The sequence below is a fragment of the Mytilinidion resinicola genome, assembly GCF_010093595.1.
Source record: "Mytilinidion resinicola strain CBS 304.34 unplaced genomic scaffold BDZ99scaffold_19, whole genome shotgun sequence".
In the NCBI taxonomy this organism is placed as follows: Eukaryota; Fungi; Ascomycota; class Dothideomycetes; order Mytilinidiales; family Mytilinidiaceae; genus Mytilinidion; species Mytilinidion resinicola.
In genome coordinates, this window is record NW_022985455.1 from 956,664 (window position 1) to 981,031 (window position 24,368).

General features: G+C 55.2%; 8 protein-coding genes across 8 annotated transcripts; 3 read left to right on the top strand and 5 right to left on the bottom strand.

Moving 5' to 3' along the window:
* Positions 1-3,668: 3,668 nt before the first annotated feature.
* BDZ99DRAFT_541257 (uncharacterized protein) lies at positions 3,669-8,722 on the bottom strand (the record flags this gene model as incomplete). Its single annotated transcript, XM_033726734.1, has 5 exons — positions 3,669-7,543; positions 7,593-7,872; positions 7,925-8,312; positions 8,417-8,463; positions 8,494-8,722. 5 exons carry the CDS (start codon positions 8,720-8,722, stop codon positions 3,931-3,933), a joined length of 4,557 nt encoding a protein of 1,518 aa, XP_033572349.1. The 3' UTR covers positions 3,669-3,930.
* A 1,346-nt stretch (positions 8,723-10,068) lies between these two features.
* BDZ99DRAFT_424803 (WD repeat-containing protein-like protein mip1) lies at positions 10,069-14,606 on the top strand. The gene is made up of 4 exons (XM_033717070.1): positions 10,069-10,305; positions 10,371-13,631; positions 13,682-14,019; positions 14,070-14,606. Exons 1-4 carry the CDS (start codon positions 10,081-10,083, stop codon positions 14,296-14,298), a joined length of 4,053 nt encoding a protein of 1,350 aa, XP_033572350.1. The 5' UTR covers positions 10,069-10,080; the 3' UTR covers positions 14,299-14,606.
* Positions 14,607-15,953: 1,347 nt separating this feature from the next.
* BDZ99DRAFT_574957 (uncharacterized protein) lies at positions 15,954-17,218 on the top strand (the record flags this gene model as incomplete). Its single annotated transcript, XM_033728421.1, has 3 exons — positions 15,954-16,334; positions 16,468-16,721; positions 16,798-17,218. 3 exons carry the CDS (start codon positions 15,954-15,956, stop codon positions 17,165-17,167), a joined length of 1,005 nt encoding a protein of 334 aa, XP_033572351.1. The 3' UTR covers positions 17,168-17,218.
* A 130-nt stretch (positions 17,219-17,348) lies between these two features.
* Positions 17,349-17,798, bottom strand: BDZ99DRAFT_118637 (uncharacterized protein). The gene has a single exon (XM_033712495.1). The coding sequence runs from the start codon at positions 17,760-17,762 to the stop codon at positions 17,496-17,498; it is 267 nt and encodes an 88-aa protein (XP_033572352.1). The 5' UTR covers positions 17,763-17,798; the 3' UTR covers positions 17,349-17,495.
* A 648-nt stretch (positions 17,799-18,446) lies between these two features.
* On the bottom strand, positions 18,447-19,850 carry BDZ99DRAFT_118680 (uncharacterized protein). The gene is made up of 4 exons (XM_033712497.1): positions 19,490-19,850; positions 19,298-19,439; positions 18,935-19,252; positions 18,447-18,880 (listed from the first exon to the last, which is right to left on the bottom strand). The coding sequence occupies exons 1-4, from the start codon at positions 19,698-19,700 to the stop codon at positions 18,793-18,795; spliced, it is 759 nt and encodes a 252-aa protein (XP_033572353.1). The 5' UTR covers positions 19,701-19,850; the 3' UTR covers positions 18,447-18,792.
* Positions 19,851-20,372: 522 nt separating this feature from the next.
* Positions 20,373-20,885, bottom strand: BDZ99DRAFT_480768 (uncharacterized protein; the record flags this gene model as incomplete). The annotated part of the gene is made up of 2 exons (XM_033722350.1): positions 20,373-20,754; positions 20,800-20,885. 2 exons carry the CDS (start codon positions 20,883-20,885, stop codon positions 20,373-20,375), a joined length of 468 nt encoding a protein of 155 aa, XP_033572354.1.
* Positions 20,886-21,245: 360 nt separating this feature from the next.
* On the top strand, positions 21,246-22,682 carry BDZ99DRAFT_424807 (SURF1-domain-containing protein). The gene is made up of 3 exons (XM_033717071.1): positions 21,246-21,510; positions 21,635-22,262; positions 22,323-22,682. The coding sequence occupies exons 1-3, from the start codon at positions 21,270-21,272 to the stop codon at positions 22,420-22,422; spliced, it is 969 nt and encodes a 322-aa protein (XP_033572355.1). The 5' UTR covers positions 21,246-21,269; the 3' UTR covers positions 22,423-22,682.
* Positions 22,421-24,358, bottom strand: BDZ99DRAFT_118649 (uncharacterized protein). The gene is made up of 3 exons (XM_033712496.1): positions 24,203-24,358; positions 23,827-24,148; positions 22,421-23,755 (listed from the first exon to the last, which is right to left on the bottom strand). The coding sequence occupies exons 1-3, from the start codon at positions 24,305-24,307 to the stop codon at positions 22,557-22,559; spliced, it is 1,626 nt and encodes a 541-aa protein (XP_033572356.1). The 5' UTR covers positions 24,308-24,358; the 3' UTR covers positions 22,421-22,556.
* Positions 24,359-24,368: the final 10 nt, after the last annotated feature.

The window sequence follows — 24,368 nt, forward strand, 5'->3', positions numbered from 1 at the left end:
TTCGGGAGCCTTCCTCTTCATGCCAGAGGTTGCGGCAGACACCGTTGCGTTGCCTTGAGTAGCTATTGTCCTGCGCTGGTAGCTTTCTTGTGCAAAAGTAGCAGCGGTCTTGTCCTGAAGTGGCAGCGGTCCTTGGAGCGCCAGTATTGAAGCCGATCTCGTGACATTGAGTTGGCCAGCAGTGGTTCGGGAGAGGTGAAGGATTGAAAGTGACGAGGTGGAAGAGTTGAATGCGCGAGGCGAGCTGTGGCTGAACACAAACCTGCCAGCTCTGTTCTACAAAAGTATATTTTTCCGCTCCAAGTAATCACATCCGACCGCAATCGCCCTCCCGCTACCATTAACGTCCTTCGTGCTCCCGTCTCGGACTTCACCGAAGAGTTAAAAAGCTGCTCGATGCGAACGATAACGACGCGGTGAGTGACGACGCAGTGAGCTGGAAACTCCATTATCCCTCGGTGGCGATGAACCCAGACCTCACCGACGACAGGAAAAGTTGCTCAATGCGCGCGATGACCTTGCGATGGGCTTCGAGATCGAAGCTTGTCGAACCGTTGATGCCGATGCAAGAGTCAAGTGGGCGGCAGGCAAGAGTGTGGTATTGATGTAAGAGGCAACTAACTAGCCGTGCAAGAGAGAAGATAACTATACACAAGGTGCTGAGTAAGCCACTAGGGAGGAAGGGAGTGTCAACCGAAGTTGCCGCCAACACCGAGGTAGGCAATAGAATCCGTTCCATTGGCAAGAAACTGTTGAGCAATGATGCCGGCATGCTCCTCGATGGGGTCCATCTGGGTGGAGGCCATCTTGTCTTGTCGGATTGTTGATGCCAAGGTAGGCGATAGAATCTGTACCGTTGGCAAGGAATTGTTACACAATAATCCCGTATACTTGAGTAAGCCCAGCGAGGTAGCTTCGTTTATTTGCTTGAGAGACGATTGAGTTGAAGGAATGAAAGCATAAGGATGGAAGGTCTAGTTGTTGTGAAAGAGGGGTTTTAAGAAGGCCGTTGCTCGGGCAGCCGCAAGTTATAGGCTTAGGGGCAACTAACCAGACATCCCCTTTTGTTTATCCACACACCCTCTCGTCTAGTCTTCTAATTGGCTGGAGCGGCTGGAGCGGCGTGGCGTGGAGCTTCGTCCGGAGCTCTACTCTCACGTGCGTCCGCACCTGTATCCTTCCTAATTCACTTAGGCGTATGTAATGGTGTACGTGATGCCGTATATAGTACGCGCAACTGTGGATATGAGTACATGTGCAGATGCACGTGAGAATAGAGCTCCGGGCAAAGCTCCGCGCCGCTCCAGCCAATTAGAAGATAAGACGGGAAGGGGGTTGTGCATTTACTAAGAGGGGGGTGTGCGACTACTAAAAAGGGGGTGTGCGTTTATCCTTCCCCTAAAAGAGAGATAGATCTATTCCACTATACATTATTATCCCTACTGCATAACCTTCTATCTAAGTACATATAACAGAACTAAAAATAATTATACCTATTATGTAGATCTACTATAGACAATATATTATTCTTCCTTGATGTAAGCCTAATTAAGGTAAATACACATATAGCCATGCCCTATTCTCCTGCCCTCAGTCCCTTATATGGTGACGGATATTAATGGCGACGCGGATCAGACATCGTGATGTATAAGCCGGCTCGTGGGGATGCTGCCAATTCGTTGTCGTCGAAGGCATTGTCGGCGTGCCAACGACCGTGGTGTAGAAAGCGCTTTGCAGGCGTCGTGGCGGCCTCAATCTTTGGGGGTGACAAGCCTAAGAAAGAGGACCTCTCTGCTCTAGCTCTCCCTACAAAGAGGAAGGTTCCTAGATGGCACCACGTAGAGGCGCAGAGTCGGATTTCACCATCCTGTGGCCAGGAAATTCAACCTTACCTCTTTGCACAAGCCTGACGTGTTAATAGCTCTCGAGCAGGTTAGATAATAGAGCAAAAGACGAAGACTTACCCAGTCCCCTAGTTTCCAGACTCGAGTCCAGCTCCAGTCCTAGCCTTGCACTGGGGTCGATCTGGTGTGGACCACAGCATCCACCTGTTCATGGAACAGAAGATCGTGTTGAGAGGGGGGGAGGTGGCTCTTATATACCCGTCCTAGAATCCAGAGACTGCTGCGTACTAGGCAGCAGCGTTTCAGAAGCCAGGTCGCTTTTTACTCAGCTCTTCACTGCGTTGTCGACATTTCGTGGAGTCTTGCGTGGATGGACCAGATTCGGACAAACCTTCACACTTCCCTTCCTTCCCCAAAGCCCCCAAACCACCTCTCCCCCGCATACCCACTCACCAGCACCGTCTCTATCCCCACTGATATCGCACTGCTCGAACCAACTGGACGCGTGCTGGCCGAAGACGAAGTCCGTAGCGCCCTGGATCAGGCATTCCGCGAAGAGCTGGAACCCCGTTTAAGGACAGGAGCGGTGGTCTCGGGCACGCTGGGCATGCCAAAAAAAAAAAAAAAAAAAAAAAGGAAACAAAGGGTGGCACACTCATCAAGTACCTACTCTGCCCGCGTGTACATACACCTGTCTGCCACTGCATGAAGTGCTTTCAATAAAGTTTTTCCCACGTCGCCCAAAAGCAAAAGCAAAGAGCTTCTAATCTTCTTTGGATTCCTGGAAAACACGTTAAAGCGCCCCCGGGGGCCCCCCAAGCAGTGGCAGACAGGTGTATGTATATACATACACATGAGACGGCCTTGTTCTAGAGTTGGTGTGCCACCTTTTTCCGTGCTCCCCGCCTGCTTGGTAGCTGCGGAACGCGCAGCCGTAGTAGCTAGCCCTGGCCGGTGGCGGACTTGCTCACGTCGAGTGCGCCAGGGGGCGCGGAGGTCCTGCTGGCAGCAAGACACAGACTTATCAAGAACAAGAGAAGAAGTGGAATGTGCTTGATGTAGAATTGAGCCTAATTGAGATAAAAAATTCGCAGAGGCAGATGTTTTCGCAGACGGGTCCACGTTGGTTTAGGTGACTTTTATAGGCGTGTGAAAGTGTGGAATTACACTCGCTCTAGTAGACAATCCATGCCAAGCGGTGGTTGAGATAAATCATGATGATGGTTGAAACTTTTCCACTGGATGAAATGAGAAATGACAAGGTAGCAGGAGCGTCACGGACATGAGGCGGAGAATTTCAACCCCATAATTATTAATGCGCCAGGTCCAAATAATCTCCTCTGAGTAGATTGGAAGTGGTTCCTTTACCCGGGATCGTGAAGGTTTCTGTTTGGTGGAATCAGGGGCCACGAACAATGACGCCAAGCAGTCGAGATTAGAACCTTGCAAGGCGAAACAGCCGAAGCTAAGTTTCGAGGTCCGCTACCTGCAGTGACATTTCGAATGGAAAGCAAGATCACTCTAAACGTCGGCATTTTGAAACTAATCAATTAACAGCGTAAACCCTTGGCCAAACTATAGCTCAAGCGCCCCCTTATCCCATCCATCAAGCGATACCAAGACAAGAGTGCCCTCCCCCGAACCGCCGCAAAAGGCGCCAAACGCCTCCCAAAGCTTCCGGCACATGTTTCCAGCCTTCGAGTTTCCAGAGAAAGTATTGGGGGAAAAGGAGATACCCAAGAGAATGACTAGTGGTATGTATCCGCAAGAATATAGTCAACAACGGCGCTAAGCGGCACGTTTTGGTAATAGAAAGTAACAGCAGCAGGAGAACTCGCTCAAAGGGTAAGTAAACGCTTCGCCAGCCAAACCAGCGGATTGAGAAAACAAGGCTTCCAAGAAAATTTGAATAGAAAGGTATAGAAAAGTAATTGTAGAAGAAAAGACGCCGAGGCTCATGCGCCCGCCAAATACCATGATCCGGTGATGACCTAGACCGAATGATAGAAAGAGAAAGTGTACATGTACTCAGAAACAGGAGAAACCAAACAGAACTCTTGTCCACGCTCACTCTTCTTTACGCATATCATATCATTGCGCTTCCTCCGGGTCCTACGCCCGCATTACCCGCAGTCCCAACGCCGCTCACGTTTGCTACCGCTCGGTCCCTCTCCTTTTCGGTCTCTGAAGCTATTGAGGCTGCACCGCCTGTCTTGCCCCCACGCTGCATCTCTTCGTCTTCAAGGTCCATCCGCTTGCGCCAGGCGGCTAGGGACTCGCTAAGCTCGTTCTTCTCGCTTGTTGGCGTGCGCTCAAAGTCGAAGCGATCGCTTAGGCGATAGGCCTTGTTGGTTGTTTCCCAATGGCTCCGTAGTGCATCCAGCTCAGATGCCAGGTTATCTAGAGCCATGGAATTCCGCGTGGCAGCGGCAGAAGCATCCGGGGTGCTATCGCCGTCGCCGTCGTTATCGTCGTCGGAATAAATGCTGTCACCCGAGATACTGTCGTGGCCAGGGCGGTGGTGGCCGCCGTTGACGCCAATATTGGCAGCGCCAGCCGGGATCTGCGACTGGCGGCGGTAATTGTCGACGGAGCTCTCGAACTGGTCAAGCAGCATCCGGACACGGTTTTCAGCGTCACGCGCGCGCTGGTCGAGGATTTCGTTAGATTGACGGAGAGCCTCGAGGTCGGAGTGAGATTGTGTGGCTGCGGCTTCAAGCTCTTGGGCATGCTGGACAGCAGTCTCGCGATCGGTGCGGGCCGTGGCAAGCTCGGCCTGGAGAGTGCTGAGCTGTGTTTCGAGGCGGGAGACTGAGGTCTTCAGGTTCGTCTGCATGGTGGAGATCTCATTGCGAAGAGAGTCGCGTTCAGTTTCCCATGCGGCGTGCACTTGCGTGGTGGGGCTTTGTGCGGCTTGTCTGGCTTGCGAAAGCTCCTCCTCTAATTTCGTGTTCGTGCTCTTGTAGCGGTCTAGCTCTTGCTTCATCTTGGAGAGCATCTTTTCCGTGCCTCGAAGGTACTTCACGGCAGCCTGGTGGTCGTTATGAAGGGCGGTGAGCTTCTCCTCCCATTCTCTGCTGACATGGTGCTCGCGCTGTTCGAAAGTCGACCTCATCTCATCATGCGCTTTCAGGCTAGCGTCGAGTTGCTGCTCTAGTTCACGCACACGGTTTGATTCAGGAGTCCCGAAGCGCGAGTTTGGACTGTCTAAAACACGCGACCTCCGGGCATCAACAGGGTTGACACCTCGTTCCTCGAGCAGATTCTTGAGAGTCTTGAGTTGCACTTCGAGCGCATTGCTCTCCAGCCGGTGTCGCTCGTATTCTTGGTGCAGCTCGGCCTTTTCGGAATCTAGGGCTTGCATTTCGCGCATGGTCTGCTGGAGCTGCTTGCGAATGCTGAGGCCTTCACGGCTTGCTTGCTCTTGGTAAGCCTCAAGACCGGCGATTCGTTCTTCTGCACGTCGAAGCTTGGCGGCGGCGGAATCAGCTGCATCTTGGTTCTTGCGAACCAAGGCATTTGCAGCCTCGACCTGTTGTTGAAGGATGGTGACACGCTCATCAGCAGCCTCGTGTTCATCCTCATCTCTGTCCGTGACTCTTCCTAAACCAGAGAGAACAGCCTCTTTGTGCGTACGAGCTTCTGCGGCATGCTTCTCAGCAATTTCCTCCGTGTCTCGTAGTCTCCTCGATGTAGTCTCAAGCTCAGTCGTGCGATCCTCGTGCTCGGCACGTAATTGAGCAAGCTTCTGTTCCAGGGTAGTGCGGTGATGTCGCTCTTCTTCGAGTTGGCGTTCAATCAGGGCGCCCTTGTCTGTTGATGCAGCCACCGCATCGCGGAGGGTCTGTAAGATACTCGAGTGATTTCCTGCATCTTCAAGTGCCCTGCTCAGTTTTGTACTGAGCTCATTCTTGTCCACTGCAAGAAGCTGCGATGATGATCGCGCCTCTGCGCTGAGAACACTCTCTTCTCTTGCGATCCGCTGGGCATCGTGCAGCTCTGCGCGGAGACTCTCGACCTCCGAAGCAGTTCGTTGTCGATAAGCATCGAGCTCGTTGACCCGTTTTTGAGCGGCATCTGCTGTTTCTTCGGCAAGCTGTCTTGCTTTTCGTTCGGCTTCAATGACGGCGGTGGTTTTCTCTAGCTTCGCCGCCAGCGCGGATTGGGCCGCTAGCGAGGTCGCCAATCGCCGGCTTATCTCGTTGACGCGATCAAGTTCCGGAGTGCCAGTCCCTCGAGATCCATCAGGCTGAGGTGTCCCAGCCTGACTACCTCCGTGAGCAGCAAGCTTCGTCTTGGCATATACAGCTTCGTTGATGGCGGCATCTCTCTGCCTCTCAACTTCAGCAATTTTGTTCGCTGCAGAAACAGCCTGCGAATCTATGGATCCCTGTACTTTGGCAAGCTCAGCCCGCATCTTGAGTAGTGCCTCCAGAAGTGGCCGGTCATCGTCGCCGAAAACGTCTGCGGCACGCTCGTCGAGCACGGGGCTGCTGGATGCATTTGGATGGTACCCTGCTTTGCGAGCCAATGCCAGTTCTGAGGCATACCAGGCATTGCGGCTCTTCGCAGCCTCCAGTTCCCGCATGAGCTCGTCGTTCTGCTGGCTTAGCGCTGGAGATGATCCAACCCCGCTGTCGATCGGGCGATGGTCTTCGCGACTCATGGTTCGTCGTTGGGCATCGAGCGAGCGCCTTGGGGTTCCTTGTTCGACGCTATCCATGGATTGCTGTTGTCGGTGAGACATTGAGGTGTTACGTGACACTACGCTTCCACTTCGTACAGCGTCGGTCGACTCTTTGTGATATGATTGTGGTCCAGCCGAGGATACATCTGATCCCTTCCTTGGAGCATTCATGGCCTTTTCGTTGTTGGCAGCGGTTTGGTACTCCGCGTCCCTAGACAAGGGACTATCCCTGCTGCCCGGGGATATATTTTCTCGGTCGAAGCTGGCGGCTCTGCTGGTGTCGACCGATGGACCAAACCCTCGATTATCCTTCGTCGGTGTTTTGCTTCGACCACTATTGAAGGATCCAGAAGTTCCGCTCGTTCTTGGTTGTGGGGCTTGCTGTAACGGAGGAGGCCCCGATGGCGCTTGGCCAACAGCAGCTCGAGGTAACCTAGACCCACCACCATTGACCATTGGGGGCTCTGCTCCCCTAGGAGGAGGTTGCCCAGCAATACTCTCCCGTGCCATAGGCCCCGCAGGCCCTACGGGTCTGCTCTGTGGAATGCCACTCTTATCGCTTCCGCTCATTTTTCGTGGAGCGACCATTTGCTGTGACATTGGTGGCTGCGTTTCATTTGCGGGATATCGTATTTTGGATGTGTCGAGAAGATATGCCAGGCTCAACTCGCCCCGATCGCTGGGCGCTGAGCTCGGCTCACCAGCTAGAACAACCACGTGTTTTCCAAAGGCGGTCATACTGTGTCCGGATCGAGCTGATGGCGAGTGTCCCATGTTCTGGAACATGTACCAACGCCGCGATGAAATCCGGAAAGCTGCTAGATCGCCTAGGTCCACACCGTCCTGGGTTCGGCCACCGAAGATGTACATGGTGTCGTTGACGAGAGCTGCGGCATGGCCTTCTCGTGCTACTGGGATGTAACCGATGCAATCGAGTTCTGACCAAGCATTCGTTCGTGGATCGTAAGTCCAGACGTCGTTGAACCAGCTAACCCCATCGGTACCACCAAATCTGCAGAAGGTCAGTCAATGGCTGGGTAACACGGCAGGACGTTACATACAGATAGAGCTTGTCGTTCCACGTGACTATGGAGTGGTTCGTTCGAGCTGGTGGTGAGGGCGTGGCAAGCCCGGCGTCCTTGCTGTTGGGTATCAAAACTTCCCATTTGCTCGTTGCTGATTGAAGAGAGTTTAAATCAAAGGCAACCAGATCATTGAAGAAGTGACCTTCCACCTGACCGCCGAAGATGTAGATCCTGGAACCGAGAATATTGAGCGTATGGCCGTACCGACCAGCTGGTCTGGACCCTGCCGGCATGGCCCTCGACCAATGTCTCGTTGCTGTAGTGGGTCAGCGATCATGTTAACCACAGCTGTGCGGAGGAACACTTACAGGTATTGAGGAGGTAAAGGGTATCGTCTAACATGTCTCCATCCTGCAACTTGGTATCGCCGCCAAACACAATGAATGCGTTCCCAACCAGCAGACTCGAATGCCCGACTCTAGGGCCTGGTCCATCCCCGGTTGTAGACACGGGGTAGCAGGCCATAGTGCCACTGCCGACTTCGACCAACCAAAGATCACCTTTGACGGTGGATCCATTTACCAGGCCTCCCATTATGTATACCACGCCATCTTTGGAGGCCACCGAATTGACGGCGGCGCCATATCGGGGGAATGGGTTCGAGGAGGTCGAAAAGTTCAATCTTCGTTGCGACCATGGATATGGAGAGTCGCGCGCACCGGCAGGATTTCCTGTAGCAGCCCGAGGATTAGGATTCTAGAAGAGAGTTAGCGATCACGTATGCAGCGTAACCCTGCCTGCAGACTCCGGGCTGCGGGTCTCCACCACAATTATGCGGTGGGCAAAGTTGGTAAACTCACCTGCACTTCTGAGTCTGACCGTTCGCGCAAAGTCTTGGGCTCCGGACCTGTACCCGGACCTGGACCTGGGCCCGGACTCGAAGTGGTTCGTGGATTTTGGAGCGAGCTGAGCGAGTTGTTCACGCTGCTTCCAGGAGTCGGCGTTTGAGCCTGGGGCCCATTACGAGCCTTTTCGGGGTCTCGAACTGCGACGCCGTTCGGGGCGGGTATCATAGAGCCCGGGCCATGGGAAGAGGATATGTCGCGGGTGGCGGGTGGGAGGGCGGTGTTCTGCTGGTGCTTCTTCTTCCCAAACAAGAACGACATGGCGAACTCGCGCCGCGGGCGAAATCAAGGGGCAATGCAGCAGCCGGCACCGCTCAGGATATCATTCAGTCGCTGTACCAGAGGAGAGGTCCAGAGTGGGCGCGCAACGAGGTGCGAAGGAGGAACAGGGCCGGGAGGGGGCTGAGAGGAATTGCGGCGACTTGGGCGTTCAGCGGAATGACGGTCATGAACTGGGCGTGCGCATGTCTTGCAGGAAGGACACGAAGGGGCGAGGCTATCGAAGCAGGCGGAGAAGCAGATGACGGGTGGTGGGGTGCAGCGTCGAGCAGCGCAAAGGGTGGTGGAGAAACGGGAGAGGGTGAGCGGGAAGGTCGAAGTTTGGGGTGTGAGAGGCCGGTTAGGGATCTTGGCAGCAAGTTTGGAGTGCACCACTTAAGCACGCCTCGACGAGACAGAACCGCGCGAGGACTGGCTGAGGGGGCGCGCGGATCAGCCAGACAGCCAGACAGCCAGACAGCCAGACAGCCAGAGAAGCATGCAGCTCGGCACATTCGCAGGCGTCGGGCACCACAGCTCGTCTCTGGGCGCTGAGGGCCTCCGGGGCGGCGACGGCGCTGTGGGTTCCCCTGAGAGGATCTGCAGCGTCCTGCCTCAGGCCGCGTCGATTGGCTGGCACCGCGACGGCCGTGGGCGCGCGACGAAGGGCTGCAGGGCGGCTATCTGGGGGGCATCGGGGAATACTTTCTTCATGGATGCTGCTGGGGAGCGCGCAGAGAGGCTGCCGGGGACCAAGCGCTCTGGGGCACCATGTCACGTGCATGTGTGGTCCCCGGCGTCGCACCGCATTGCCGCGTGCACGCAGTCTGTGGCCATGGCGAGCTCGACGCTCGACGCTGGCCACCGCAGCAGAGCAGCCTCGCACCTGCAGGCGCGGCAGCTGGAGCGCGATGCGGGCACGCGGCCTGGCGGGCTAACCCCAAGGCGACTCGGCCTGCCGTCCAAGGGCGGCTCCACGCTCACCGCCCGGCAGTTCGCCGCGAGCTTCGATGTTGGACGCACCACGCACCACGCACCACGCAAACCTCACAGACGTCTGCATCCGCTCACCGGCTGCACCAGGCCCCGCAACCCGCAACCGCAGTGTCCGCCGTCACCCACGCTCCAGCACCGCCCGCCCTGGGTGACGATATGGGCCCGCCCTCGCGCCCGCTGCCGTCCTCGCATCTCTCGCCATGAGAATCCCCGCCGACATGCCCTTGCGCGGCCCTGCCTCTCACCACCGCGCCCACCCCGCGGGCGCTGCTCCCACGCACGACGCTGCTGGCCGAGCTGCCCAGTCGCCTGTCGAGCCCGAGGAGCAGACGCTGGCCCTGCGCCCGCGCCCGTCGTCCACCCGGATGAACGGGCACTCGTCCACCGTGACACCAGCCGCCTCCAACGGCCCCGCCGCGGCGGCGCGTCCCCTCGTGCTGCGTACAAAGAGCGACTTTGGCCCTCGCCGCGACGACCCCACCGAAGGCGCTGACGACGAGGTTGCCGGCAGCGTTGACGGAGACTTCAAGATCAGGCACGGCTGGGAGACGCAGCTCACCTCCGAGGAGTACAACAACCTGCTGACTTCTGTGAGTGCGCCGTGCTACAGACTCACTCACTCTTCACCGCCTCCAGCACTGACACATGCCCGCAGAGTTTCTTCATGTACTATACCGACAAGAAGCACGAGACCGGAGGCAATCCGAGGGAGGATGAGGACGCCCACCCGCTGCAGGAATGGCGGATGCGCGACCGCCTCAAGACTGTCTCCGCAGTGCTGGCCCTGTGCTTGAACATTGGCGTAGACCCGCCCGACATCATCAAGACCAATCCGTGCGCCAAGGAGGAGTGCTGGATTGATCCGACCAATGTAGCCACGACCAACTCCGGACACACTCCCATGAACCAGATCGGCAAGGCTTTGCAGTCGCAGTACGAGCAGCTGAGCATGCGCACTCGTTACAAGCTGTGCCTGGACCCCACTGCCGACGAGACTCGCCGCTACTGCTCGACACTGCGGAGAAACGCCAGGAACGAGAGGGTCCTCTTCCACTACAACGGCCATGGAGTTCCCAAGCCAACCTCGTCGGGCGAAATATGGGTCTTCAACCGCAACTACACCCAATACATCCCCATATCTGTCTACGACCTCCAGAGCTGGATTGGCGCTCCGAGTCTCTTCGTTTACGACTGCTCTGACGCCGGTTTGATCATTACAAACTTCAACAAGTTCGCCGAGAAGCATCAGACCGAGTATGAGGAAGCGAGACTTCGGGACAGCACCATAGAGCCGCAAGACTTCAGCGATTGCATTCATCTTGCAGCGTGTCGCGAGAGGGAAACTCTTCCAACAAACCCTGATCTCCCCGCCGATGTATTTACCTCGTGCCTTACTGATCCCATCGTCATGGCCGTCAGGTTCTTCATCCTTCAAGACCCTCTGCCAAGCAATATTTCCATCCAAGATGCTTCCGCCATTCCTGGCCGTGTGTCGGAGCGACGGACGCCTGCTGGAGAGCTCAACTGGATATTCACTGCCATTACCGATACCATTGCATGGAACTCTCTATCTAAGCCGTTATTCAAGAAGCTTTTTCGTCAGGATTTGATGGTTGCTGCGCTGTTTCGCAACTTCCTTCTTGCACAGCGCATCATGAGGGTTTACCACTGCAACCCAGTATGCCACCCTGAGATTCCTCAGACTCACGATCACCCGCTGTGGAAGAGCTGGGATCTCGCCGTGGAGATGATCCTTGCCCAACTCCCCGATCTGTACGCCGACCAGCGAGGCGAGAAGAAGTATGAGTACAAGCATTCAGAGTTCTTCTCTGAGCAATTGACAGCATTCGAAGTCTACTTAGGGCAGGGTGCCGTGGAACGCAAAATTCCCGAGCAATTGCCCATCGTCCTCCAGGTTTTACTCAGCCAAGTTCACCGACTACGTGCGCTCATCCTTCTCTCCAAATTCTTGGACCTGGGTCCTTGGGCTGTTAGCTTAGCTCTCAGTATCGGCATATTCCCTTACGTTCTCAAGCTACTACAGTCGCAAGCTGTTGAACTCAAACCCGTCATGGTGTTCATATGGGCTCGCATTTTGGCTGTCGATCAATCTTGCCAGGCCGATCTTCTCAAGGATAATGGATATGCGTATTTCATCAGTATCCTAGCGCCATCCTCCGGTATCCCTATCGTCAACGCTAGCGAGCACCGAGCAATGTGTGCCTTCATCGTGGCCATGTTCTGCAAAGACTACCAATCAGGTCAGCGAGTGTCCCTTAGCCCTGAGCTAGTGGAAAGCTGCCTCGAGCATCTCACCGACAAAGAGAATCCCTTGCTGAGGCAATGGTCATGCTTGTGCTTGGCCAAGCTGTGGGTCGACTACGCCGATGCCAAATGGACGGGCATCCGCTGCCTCGCTCACCAACGGCTGTGCGAGCTTGTGTTGGACCCTGTTTCTGAAGTCAGAGCAGCAATGCTATATGCTCTGACCGCCTTTCTAGGCATCCCCGATGTCACGGCCCAAGTCGCTAGCATTGAGGAATCGATCGCGTCTTTGGTTCTTACCATGACGACCGATGGCAACAGCATGGTTCGCAAAGAACTCTTGGTGTTCTTTTCGACCTTTATTGTCAGATACAAGGCCAAGTTCATCGTCGCCGCATTCGAACAACTCAGTGCCGAGGCTGAAAAGGAACGTACGCATAGTGCATCAAAGAATAAGGACGAGCTTCATATGTTGCACTCTCGTGAAGCCCCAGGTGGACTTGACCCTTCTGCATGTTCCAAGGACACCGTATTCTCCGCAATCTGGTTGGAAGTCCTTACGATGACTGTCGATCCACACCCCGAAGTCGCTCGGGACGCGAGTATTGTCGTCGACTATATCTTAATCGCCCTGTTGGAGTCTCCGTTGGGTAGTGTCGCCGTGCCGAAACTCAATGGGATCAAGAAGCGGAGCGGACACCGCCGAACTGTCCATCACAGGCCACGGGAGGTCGTCGCCGAGCCCAAAATCTCCACACCTCCCACACCCTCTAAAACCGATGGATATCTTTCTCTGATGGGGATTAAGCGCACAGCTAGCGTTGCTGCATCTTTGAAGAACCTCTGGGGTGGGTCGGAGTCGTCCACAGCTCTTACCAAGACGCCTGCTCTTACGAGAGTGTCGACGGAACTATATCGCCCTCCGGAGGACATGGATCGATTGAGTACGCCTACCGGCGCTTATGATAACTCAACAGAGCCTAAGACACGCGGCTTTGTGCCGCGTGATATCGCCTCAGAGGTAAAGCTACCTCTCAAGAGCAAATTTTACGAATGGTCTGTCGAGTACTTCCGGGAACCGCAAATGAAGGCCACTGAGGCGGATGAGCCTGGAAGTACGGATTACAACAGTCGATTGTGGCGTCGTAACCGCAACGACAAGATCATCGCCGAGACTCAGCCACTGAAGGACGTTGCGGGCAGCAGTCGTTGGGACAGGCCGAAAGGCTTTTTCAACAACGGCACCCAGCCTAAGAAGATGTGCTTCCATCAGTTCGAAGATCACTTGATTGTCACCGATAATCTCGATAATGTCAATGTATGGGACTGGCAGCACCAGACCCGTCTCAATCGCTTTTCGAATGGCAACCCTCAAGACTCGACGATCAGTGAGGTTCGGCTCATCAACGAGGATGATCAAGCCTTGCTCATGACTGGCTCTTCAGATGGAGTCATCCGAATCTTCAGGAATTACGATTCAAAGGCAAAAGTAGAGCTGGTGACTGCGTTCCGCGCGCTCACGGATCTCATACCGAGCAATAAGAATGCCGGGCTTGTCTTCGATTGGCAGCAAGGCAAAGGGCAGGTGCTTGTTGCTGGTGATGTCAAAGTCATTCGAGTATGGAATGCTGGCTCCGAGATTTGCTCAGCCGTAAGTGACATTTACTTGACATTCAGACCGGAACTAAGTTAATTTTCTAGGATATACCTGCTCGTTCGGGCTCTTGCATCACATCCTTGACATCTGATCAAGTCGAGGGGGAAATTTTCATTGCCGGCTATGGCGATGGTGCCGTTCGCGTCTTTGATCAGCGTGAGAAGACCACCACTGCCATGGTGAAAGTATGGAAGGAGCACAAGAACTGGATCACCAATGTCCAAGTCCAGCGCGGTGGACAGCGTGAGCTAGTGAGCGGCTGCCGAAACGGCGAAGTCAAACTCTGGGACATCCGCATGGACCAGAGCATTAAGACCATCGAAGCCACCAAAGACACTCTACGGACCTTGAGCGTGCACGAACACGCTCCTGTCTTTGCTACGTAAGCTTTTCAAGTTTCTTGTCACCGGGATGCTGCTAACAGGCTACCAGTGGCACCGGTCGTCACCGGGTCAAAATCTTCAACATCAATACCGCACTCAAGCTATCATCCTTCGAGCCCTACTCCAGCTTCTTGCACCAGAATCGCAGCGCGGCGATCAGTACGACTGCGTTCCATCCGCATCGCATGATGATTGCTGGCGCTGCGCTGCACGATACACATATCAATATCTTTGCGTGCCAGGAAGAGAAGGCTGTGGTCAAGACGTGGGAGGGTTGAAGGGTAGGAAATCGACTTTCCTCTGCTTTCTTTCTTCTCACCCTTGCCCGTTTTCCTACAGAGGGTTTGTATACCAGCCCTGAATTCTTTTGGCGTATGGACGGTGGCGGCACGAAGCGACAATCGTCATTCGGCATCGGCACGGCATAGGGTTAGAAGCTTGGGACTTTTTGGCATGCATGGGCTTGGAGCGTCGGATTCGTTTTCTTTCGGACTGACACGTCTGGGCTACAGCCCCTAGGAACGTTTCGAGGGCCGGGATATAGTGGTGCTCTAATTGGGGGGGCGAAGTAATTGGAGTGAGCGTGAATGAAGACCTTCTGATATCTTGATCTTTTCTGCCCTTTTGAACATGGCAACTTTTTCAAAGCGCCATCTCGCGCGATTTTCAGCTGCTTCTACCTCAATCTTGCTATCCAAAACCTAATAATCTACGGCCCTCGCCACCATCGCCACGCCACGCCACCTTCCTCTCCCTCTCCCTCATCTCGGCATCCAACTCCCGACCGACCAGGCTCCCTATCTTATCCTATTCCTCTACCCCGAGGAGCCTCCACTTCCTCCTCCTCCTCCTCTTCCAGGCCAACGGACCACCTATCTCGCCCACCCCCTCCACGCCCTCGCCGCCTTTGCTCCCCCCTCCCCCCTCTTCCAGTTTTTGGGCCCACAAAATAGACGCCGATAGAGGGACTTCCTGTCCTGTCCTGCCCTCCCTCCCTCCCTCCCTCCCTCCCCGCAGCAGCCGCCCCCCGCTTGCTGAGCCAGTACCGTCTCGCGCATTAGCACCTCAGGGCTGGGGTTGTCGACGCGACGAGCCGAGCCCGCGCAGAGCGTTGGCTCCCCCCAGAGCCTGGAGACAGAGAGGGAGGGGGGAAAGGGGAAAAAAGCCAAAAGCCAAAAGCCGGGGGTCTAGAAACGTGCCGAGAGAAAGTGCAGGCACGAGGGCAGGAGGGGAGGGTCGTGGCACTAAACAATTTCTTTTTCTCAAGTGCGAAAAAAAGCTGGCGATGAGACGGAAAGCCGGCGAAGTATATTCGCAAGGGGTGTTTTTTTTCTTTCTCTTTCTCACCTCACGCTGCTGCTACTACACCCAGCACTGGCGAGGCCGCAGTTGCAAAGCTGTCAATGTTTTCGAGGCATCTCACCTCACGCTATTACACCCAACACTGGCGAGGCCGCAGTTTTGCATCGCTGGAAGCGACATCACAGCTGTCAATGTTTTCGAAGCATCTCACCTCACGCTATTACATCCAACACTGGCGAGGCCGCAGTTTTGCATCGCTGGAAACGATGAAGTTTACAACACTGCCTACCTTCAGACCTTGCTTCAGAATGTTATCGGGCTGTGTCGATGGCCCGAGCTGCCTGTAGAAGCGTCTTGATTGTCCTTTCTTGGGTATACGGCATCTGACTTGAAAGAGTTCGAACACAAGGATGCTTGGGTACACAATCCAGAGGTTCTGCATGCGCCCGTATTTCTTTATTCACTCTAGTGAGCCTACTTCTTGTTTGTCTACTTACTATCAACCAACTCGCCTAGAAGAACCAACAACAACGCCCTTTGACATCTCTACCCAGTTACAAACAGAACACTCTCGGCCAACATCCCCAACATCATCTCCAACCTCACCCTCTCGAACCCACCCACCACTACTATGTCCACCCAAGCAAGCCTCCGCTTCTTCACACCTCTTCTCCACACCTACCTCTTCCCCCTCATATCCTGGCTCGCGACCGGCGTCATGAACATCATCCCGCAAGCGCGAGACGTCAGCCTCGCGACAGTCCCACTCCTGATCTTCGTCGCTATCCTCATCGTCTTCATCCAGCAACCCAACCGCGTGCAGACCTGGAAGGACTTAGACCACTCCCAAATCTTTCGCTACTCAGTCCTCTTCACACTCTGCCGCATGGCCGAAGAGACGGCTGTTGTCTTCACGCGCGACGTACTCCAGCCTCCACGTGGGCTGTTCCTGACGTTCATACTTGCGTTCCAGGGGGTGTTCGCGGAGCGGATATGGGATCATTGGATGGAGGTAAGTCGACTTCAAACTTAGGCATCTCACTTCTCCGCATGTCTTTCTTTGCCCCCGTCGGGTCTACCTCGATACAACTTTAAGAGTTTGAATACAATGGACAATCTATCCTGCTCACATCTAACCAACCCAGACCCCCGAAACAGAAACCTCCGGCCTCTCTGCCCTGTGGTCCTATTCCAACATCCTCCTCCCCTGGAGCCTCCTCCTCCCCCAACTCCCAACACTGCTTCTATGCAGCCTCTTCCTCTCAAACAACTACATCCACGCGCCGCCGTCGTTGTGGTCCCTCATGTGGCGCCTCCCACTACTAAACATCCTCCTCTTCCCCCCCTTCTACATCACCTTCCTCCTCCTCTGCCAAAAGTGGGAAGTCGCGCGACACGAGTACGTCCTTCCTCCCCACCCCCTCTCCATGCCACATCTCCATCTCCCAGTTTCTCTACTAAACCCCCCCACCCAGCGCCTCCTCCACACCCACCCCGGCCCTCCTCCTCCTCCGCACCAAGCTCAAGCTCCTCCCCCACATCCTCCCCGCACGCCTCCTAAACCCCCTCCTCCCCTGGCCCGTCGACGCCCCTGGCCCTCCTACCCCCGACACACCGGCTCCTCCCCAGCAGCTCGCCAGCCGCAATGCTACGCCCCGCGACGACCCCGTCACCGCGCAACGCCAACGTAGTCGACCCAGCACGACCGCGCCGGGCCGCCCGCCAACGCCCTTCGAAAACACGCCCTTCCTCAACCGGCCCTCGTTCAGCTCGCGGTTCGCGGCGCCGATAACGGCGTCGGCGGAGGACGAGGTGGCGAGGCGGAGGAAGCTGCGGGAGGAATAGCAGGGAGGAGGGCAGGCCACGGGGATCGGAGGTGCGCTGAGGGAGAGAGGGAGAGAGGGTGAGAGGGAGAGAGGGTGAGAGAGGGGAGGGTGCTATTGCGACACCGGAGGGTTATGTGTGTGTCGCTTCAGTCGGGTCGACGATAATGTCCCGCTTGAGGGGAGGGGGGGGGGGGGAGATACACTCAACTCCCAACATTTGTAGATCATCACTCTACAATTCCATCCTTTTTTTTGGGGGTGATTTAAGGACTGCGCTGGAGCCTGATAGCTATGCGTACTGCTGTAACGAAGTGGGCGCCGGCTGTTTTATGCGTTGTTTAGCTTAGCTAGGTATCGCAAGACCTAGTAGTTATAGATGATAGTCCTGCTTTGCTTTTACCCGTAATCATAGGTGTTTTCCTCTCCATTACTGTGGCAAGATATCGGGATAGCTTCTTGTGCTGGAGCTCATGGCCTAGAACCGCAACGCTCAAGACTGTGGCCGACCACGTTTGAACAAGGCGGACTATAATACATAGCAGCCTCCCACCGAGTTTGACCGCGTTGTATCTGGCCCTGGTGTTCGGCTTTATGTAAAAGACTCTTGAGAGCATGTAGTGTGAGTGCACAGAAACAATCACGATTCGCAGCTTGTTGAAATCTACATCGCGGCATGATCTTCGGGAGCACATCCAGCAGCGGTGAGCAGGCCGCAGAAGGCAATACTAGCGATGCTCTGAATCACGATAGGCCCAGCTCTACAACACGTACCACTTCCACTTCATACATTGAAAGATTTCAGACGGTGGCTACAAAAGTATGATTGAGAAAAGCTAATGCTCTCAAGCCAGGATATTGTAGGACATGAATTCTCGCCCTGGGTCCATTCCAGCCTCCTCCGGTCAAAGGAAGCTTTACATAACTGTACAGATAATCGTCGATAGCGAAACATGGCATAAGATATTACCCCAGCGGATGTATTCTCAATGAAGGTGCAGAGAGACTGATAGAGAGTGACACTCACTCCTTGTACGATCCCTTCACCACGCGTTCGCTTCTCGACGTCCGCGTTGGAGCTATCACGGGCACTTTCTTTGGCGGAGCGGTTACTTTGGTCGCAGCTTAAGTCGTCTTCTTCGCCTTTGTCCCTTTCTTAGGCTTGGCTTTGGGCTTCGACTTTGATTTCGGCTCCATCTTCACTCCCACATTCGCTACCTCGCTCGCTGGCTTCACATCGATAGTAGCGTTGTCGGCCTGAGTCTCGTAGACACTCGTAGCGGTATCACCAGGGAGCCCAACTCGGTGCTGCTTCTCAGTGACAGCTGCAGTGTGATTGACCAACGTGATGCCACTCAGCTCAAGGCTAACACTTCCGGAGTCCTCGCCCTTAATTCCCCTCTTTTGCCCTGCCTCTCGTGTCGAAAGCTAGTTCCGTTCCATCTTCACCGTCGCATTGATGACTTGCTTGCTTGACTCCATTTTGAGTTTCTTCGACGGTGCAGCGCTACCTGAAGCCTCTGCCCTTTGGGCAGGATCCTCGAGTTTCCGCTTTAGCTCCTGTTCGGCTCCAGAAGCAGTATTCGGCGTAATACCAATAACACCAATATCTACGAGGGCACACGACCCGGTAATGAAGTCCTGATCCTACGGATCCAAGTCTTCGAGCCCTTCAAGCTCACCGGCGGCGAGTACGTCTCGTATTCTCCTGTACTCATCTACGGTGGCACAGCCCCTATTAGTATTAGCATTCGCTCCAACACGATCTAGAAATATGATCCAAACCTACCAATGCTTGTATTTCCAGCTCTTATGCCCTTGGAATCGCACTAGATTCCCCAGCCTGAGCTCCCCCTTCTTGCTCTTGACTTTCGCATCCTTACACTCCTTATTCTGACAAGTCGCTCGACCCTGCGGTGCAATTTCGACCTTGTAAACTGGCTCCGGAATCCCTTTGAACGTTGTGTCGGTCACCCTACCGGCCTCGAGCGCGAGCCGGAAATGTTCCTTCGCCTGCTCTGTCAAGGTGTCGTACCCCGGGGCATTCTGCGGTTCGCCTTTGGCGATATCCTTGATGGTGTTGATCTGTTTATTGGTGACGCAGCGCCTGGACAGTGAGCGTCGGAACGCATAAAGAGTAGGATCTACTCACCAATGCTTGTAGGTCCAGAACATCTCCCCGGTGTGGAAGAATAGCGTGTAAGTCCCAAAGCGCAGTTCGCCAAGCTCAATCTTGTGGCCTCCTCGCTTGCAGGGCGCGCTCTGGCAGGCTGCTAGGTTTGAAGGGGAATGCTCTGATTTGTGATCAGCGTAAGAAGACGGTGTGAGGAGTTCTTCGGCTCACCGACGCGATGTTTGGGGATGCTGTCGGCTTTGTCGTCGTCGTCTGGCACGATTGCCGGCGCAGCGGACTGGATAGGCTGCGACTGCAAAGGTTCGAATGCGTAAGTGACGGCTGGATGAGCGTTGCGACCGCCATCATGATTGTGGTCAATTTGTGAGCTCAATACGATAGGCAGCAAGTCCGTGACGTGAGGGATGGTTGAGAGGCTCATCTTGAGACTTCGTGAGTATGGACAGGTACAAACGAGTGCAGGGAACAGTGTGAAGGATGAAAAGAAGACGAGGAAGCAAGTGGCGAAGAGCTTGGGATGAAGAAGTTGGGGATGAAGTGGGATTAGGAAGAGGTGAGCTCGACGTTAAGTTGAACGGAAGGCGCGCCTGACCAGGCAGCATCCACCACCGCGATGTCATTTCTGGATAGCTACTCAACTTCTTTATTCTTCTATAAGCAGAGAAAGCGACAATACTCCACTCGAATGCTGGTGAAGACCATTGAACTCCTACATTCGGTTGACGCCCGTGACCTCACCTCTAATAAGCGCGTGAACTTGGAGTACAAACTAAGAGACTCTCGAAACATACGAAGTCCATACTATATCGCGTAATACGTCAATTACTCATACATATTAGATGCTTTCCTACCTTAGGTATCTTTTGCCAATGATAGAATCACAATGGCCCCTGCCCCCTTTTGCGATGCATCCAAATCCGGCCGATTCCCTAAAGTCTCACCTATGATGAACATCCACCGGTACCAAGATCTGCTCCTGGCTGCTCCCACCAAAAGCCCGTCCCTCTGACTGTGTCCAGGAGTAGGAGTGGGATACGTTTTGATATCTCGGAGCAGCGACGGCTGGGCAAGTGGCTTCGACCTTCGCTCTTGACTACCCCTCGATCTTCCGTAGCCTCTTCCTCGCCCTCCCGATCTCAATCTGTAAGTTCCTCAGCTCTTTCGAAAGCGTCGCGAGACGCGGTATAGGTCCCTCAATAGCTGAAACGAAGCTCGACTGAGCGGAACGGAGGGCGGGCGGAACGAGGATGCCGAACCAGCGGATGGGATCTACAGACTTGGTGCTGGTGGGGTTCTCGTCTGACGAACGGACGTCCGAGGTCTTCTCGGACGGCTCTGGTCGATCGGCTTGGGGTTCGTTCTTCGAGGGCTGCTCAGGCGCACCTGGTTTTTCGGATTCGTCTTTCGAGAGGGTCTCTTGTGGCTCAGATTTAGATACTGTGAAGCTCGGAACGTCGTCTTTCATTTGCAGAGACCTATATTATAAGAAGCGGACTAGTATAGGCAGTACAGCTACATACACATGTCTGGACGCCTGCATGCGCTCGTCGTAGTAATCCTGTCCGAACCGAGTGCGGTTGTGGTAATTTGCTTGTGCGAGGGACATATAGCCCTAATATTCGTAAGCTGAACGCAACGTTGGAGTATTTTATCAGGTGCATAGCTACCGAAGACAACTGCGACGACGCCTGCTCTCGCGCCTTCATATATTGGTCCAGAAGCTCCAAATACTGCTCCAGCAGCTCGTCCAGCCGTGTAACGAGCTCGTCTCGCTCATCCTCGATCTGCAACGGTGTTTCCGGGGGTGGTGTAAGTAATTCCGCCATATTGCACTTGTCGTGTCTTTCTCAGGACAACTGCATGGTGTTGAAGCTTCCCCTGAAGCTCCCCCTCCACCTCCGCGGCGTCACCGCTCTCGGCAACTTTTCCCAAGCTCCGATCTGAACATCTCACCACCACCATTCCCCCCCATGAACCCCATTCAAACACAATGTCCAAGCCGCAGCCGTTCCTGCGCGCATTGGGGCGATCAGCAACCCCCAATGGCCCGAGCATAGCACTCTTCACACGCGCATCCCGCACACCACGCTTCCAATGCCTCCGCCAACCCCTCCAACGGCGGTTCAAGAGCACGCAGCCGGCCGATAATCCAGACTTTGAGTCTATCCTCGACAAGCCGGTTCGCATAATGAGGAGCGGGAAGCAGCATGGGCCGGGATTGATAATACTGGGTACATCTTCTAACTCTCATCTATCTATCCCCATTCAAAACCAATCAGATCAACTCGATTCAATATGAACTCCTTCCCATGCCCCCAACACCCAACCCCCAAAACACCACTAACGCCCTCCTAGCCCTCATCCCCGTCACCGCCTTCATCCTCGGCACCTGGCAAGTCCAGCGCCTGGCCTGGAAAACCACCCTCCTGGCCTCGCTCGAAGACCGCCTCGTGCGCCCCCCGCTGCCGCTGCCGCCCAACATCGACCCGGCCGCCATCCCCTCCTTCGACTACCGCCGCGTCTACGCGACGGGCATCCTGCGCCACGATCTCGAAATGCTCGTCGGCCCGCGGCTGCACGACGGCGACGACGGCTACCTCGTCGTCACGCCCTTGGAGCGCACCGACGACGCCGGGAAGAAGGCGCGGATCCTCGTGTGCCGGGGGTGGATACGGAAGGACAAGGCGGACCAGAAGACGCGCGCCGAGGGCTTGCCGCGGGGCGAGGTGACGGTGCAGGGGTTGCTCAGGGAGCCGTGGAAGAAGAACATGTTCACGCCCGTGAACAGCCCGGCGCGGGGGCTGTGGCATTTCCCGGATGTCGGCGAGATGGCGCAGTGGACGGGCAGCCAGGCGGTGTGGATCGAGGAGACGATGCGGCCGGATCTGCTGCTGGCGTACGATCGCGAGGCGAAAGGGGTGCCGATTGGCAGGCCGGCCGAGGTGAATATTAGGAATAATCATACGCAGTATATCTTCACGTGGTATGTATTGGGGGTTTCATGATTGAAGTTTGGGCTTGGGTATATTGCTAATGGGACTAGGTATGCGTTATCTGCGTTCACGACGGTGATGCTTTGGATGGTCGTTAAGAAGCCGCCGTCGAATACGGCAGCAAGGGTGAGGCATAGTACACAGTGGTGATTTCAGCCGCCATCTATCATCATTCATTCATTCCTCCTGCATGGTCTCCATCCGCGTCCGTCTCGGCCGCTTCACTTTCCCTGGCGGCGCCATCCGGATCTCCTGAAGTAACTCCCTGGGCAGCAGCTTCTGCGCTAGCGAGAAAGACGACGTGTTGGCATTGATCTGTCGTTGTCTGTTGAAAGTTTGTTAGCGTTGGGTGTATATATGTACAGTAATGTAACATACCTCTTCATAAGCGTAATGACATCAGAGTCATCAATTGTCTTCCGCTTCGCATGCTGCGCATAATCCGCCAGGTCTTCACCAGCTTGCTCAAAGAACCAGTCTGTAGCCTGCATGATTGCAGTGAGCGTTTCTTTGCTGATTTTCGAGTTGATGCCCTGGGACTTCGCGAAGCCATTTGCAAGCTTCTTGACGACGCCAGAGGGAAACTCTGGGTACTCGGTTCCATCTTTCGAGACACGGAGTTTTCTTTGTCGTCGTCCTGCTTTTTTGGCCGTGGCAGGATCAGGACCAGGGAGAATGCTTCGATCTACGGCAGCCTCTTCCTCTCGGTACGCTCGTAGATCTGCTTCCATCATCTCTTCGTCTGGATCCTCAAATTCCGGTTCGTCGTCGAGAGCTATGTCTTCTTCGGCTTCCACAGCTTCATCGTCGTCGTCCTGGACTGGCGGGACCATATCGTCATCATCCTCCTCATACTCCCCATCCTCCGTCTGACCTGCATCATCATCCGGAGCCTCGGCACCCGCAACCGCCGGCGAGGCTTCACGAAGAACCCGTTGCGGGATGGTAAACCTAAATGTCGGATCATCCGGCTCGTCGTCGTCGTCTTCCAACCCCTCTAGCTCACTCAGTCGACTTTGCCTGCGGTCCATGAGCGCACGGAGCTCGACTGTGTTGTCATCATCCCCGACATCGTCATCCCCGAGCAGCAGCGCATCCTCGTCCATCCTCGGCCTTTGATTGATGAACGCGCCATCAATCTCGAACTCGCTCGGCTCGGCCCCTAGCTCATTCAGCTCACCGAACCCACTCAGACGCGTGGAGAACCGCCGTCTCGGGTCCTCGCTCAGTGCTCGCCGTCCGAATTCGAGTGATTGCAGAGTCGTGTTATCCACGTCGTCTGGTAGGTCCGGGAGCATCGATTGCCGCGGTGGAGCCTCGTGGAAGGAGTCATCGTCGTACAGATCACCCAGAGGCATGCTAAGGCGCGGTCGCTCCATGTCCGGGCTGGCATCAAAGTCGTCCAGGGCGGGATTGCGATTGCGGGGAGGTGGGGCGCCGCCATCAGGGGAGAGGACCGTGGGCTTGGTGGTTTTTGCGAGAACTGTAGCGGCGCAATGATTAGTTACTGTGAATCGCAATGATGTACTTGAAATGCATTGGTGGTAAACGTACTTCTACTCAACGCTCGCAGCGTATCCCGCGGCGTCTCCCTCTGCCCCCGCCCGCTCTTCCGCCTGTTCTGACCCGGGGTCCGCGCAGCCTCCAAGCGTTCTCGCAGCGCGCGAATCGCATGAGGTGTTGTAGGAGCGCCGCGACGCGCTGTGATGGGACGAGTTGCTGGGCCGCCTCGCGGTGTACGTGCCGCACTTCCTGGAGTGCGGATCGCGATATTTGGGGTTCTGTTGCGTTCGCGGCCTCCGGAGAGCGGACCGGCGCTGGATGGTCGTCGAACTGGAGTAGAAGCCGGACGAATGATTCGGCCGAGCTGGTGTAGCTGAGATGGAATTAGGATAACGATATCAAGTCATAATTGGGTATAGAAGCTTACAGTCGCAAATGCCGTTTCTTCCGTTTCCTCGTCCGGAGCTTCTTCATTGGCGTTGGAAGCCCGAGGAGTGACTCGCAGTCTCTTTCGCTCGGGGGGTTCCGACATGCTGGTGTATGAATGGTGGGGTCAACGGTGGTAGTGGAGTTGTCTTTGGGGAAGTATGCGA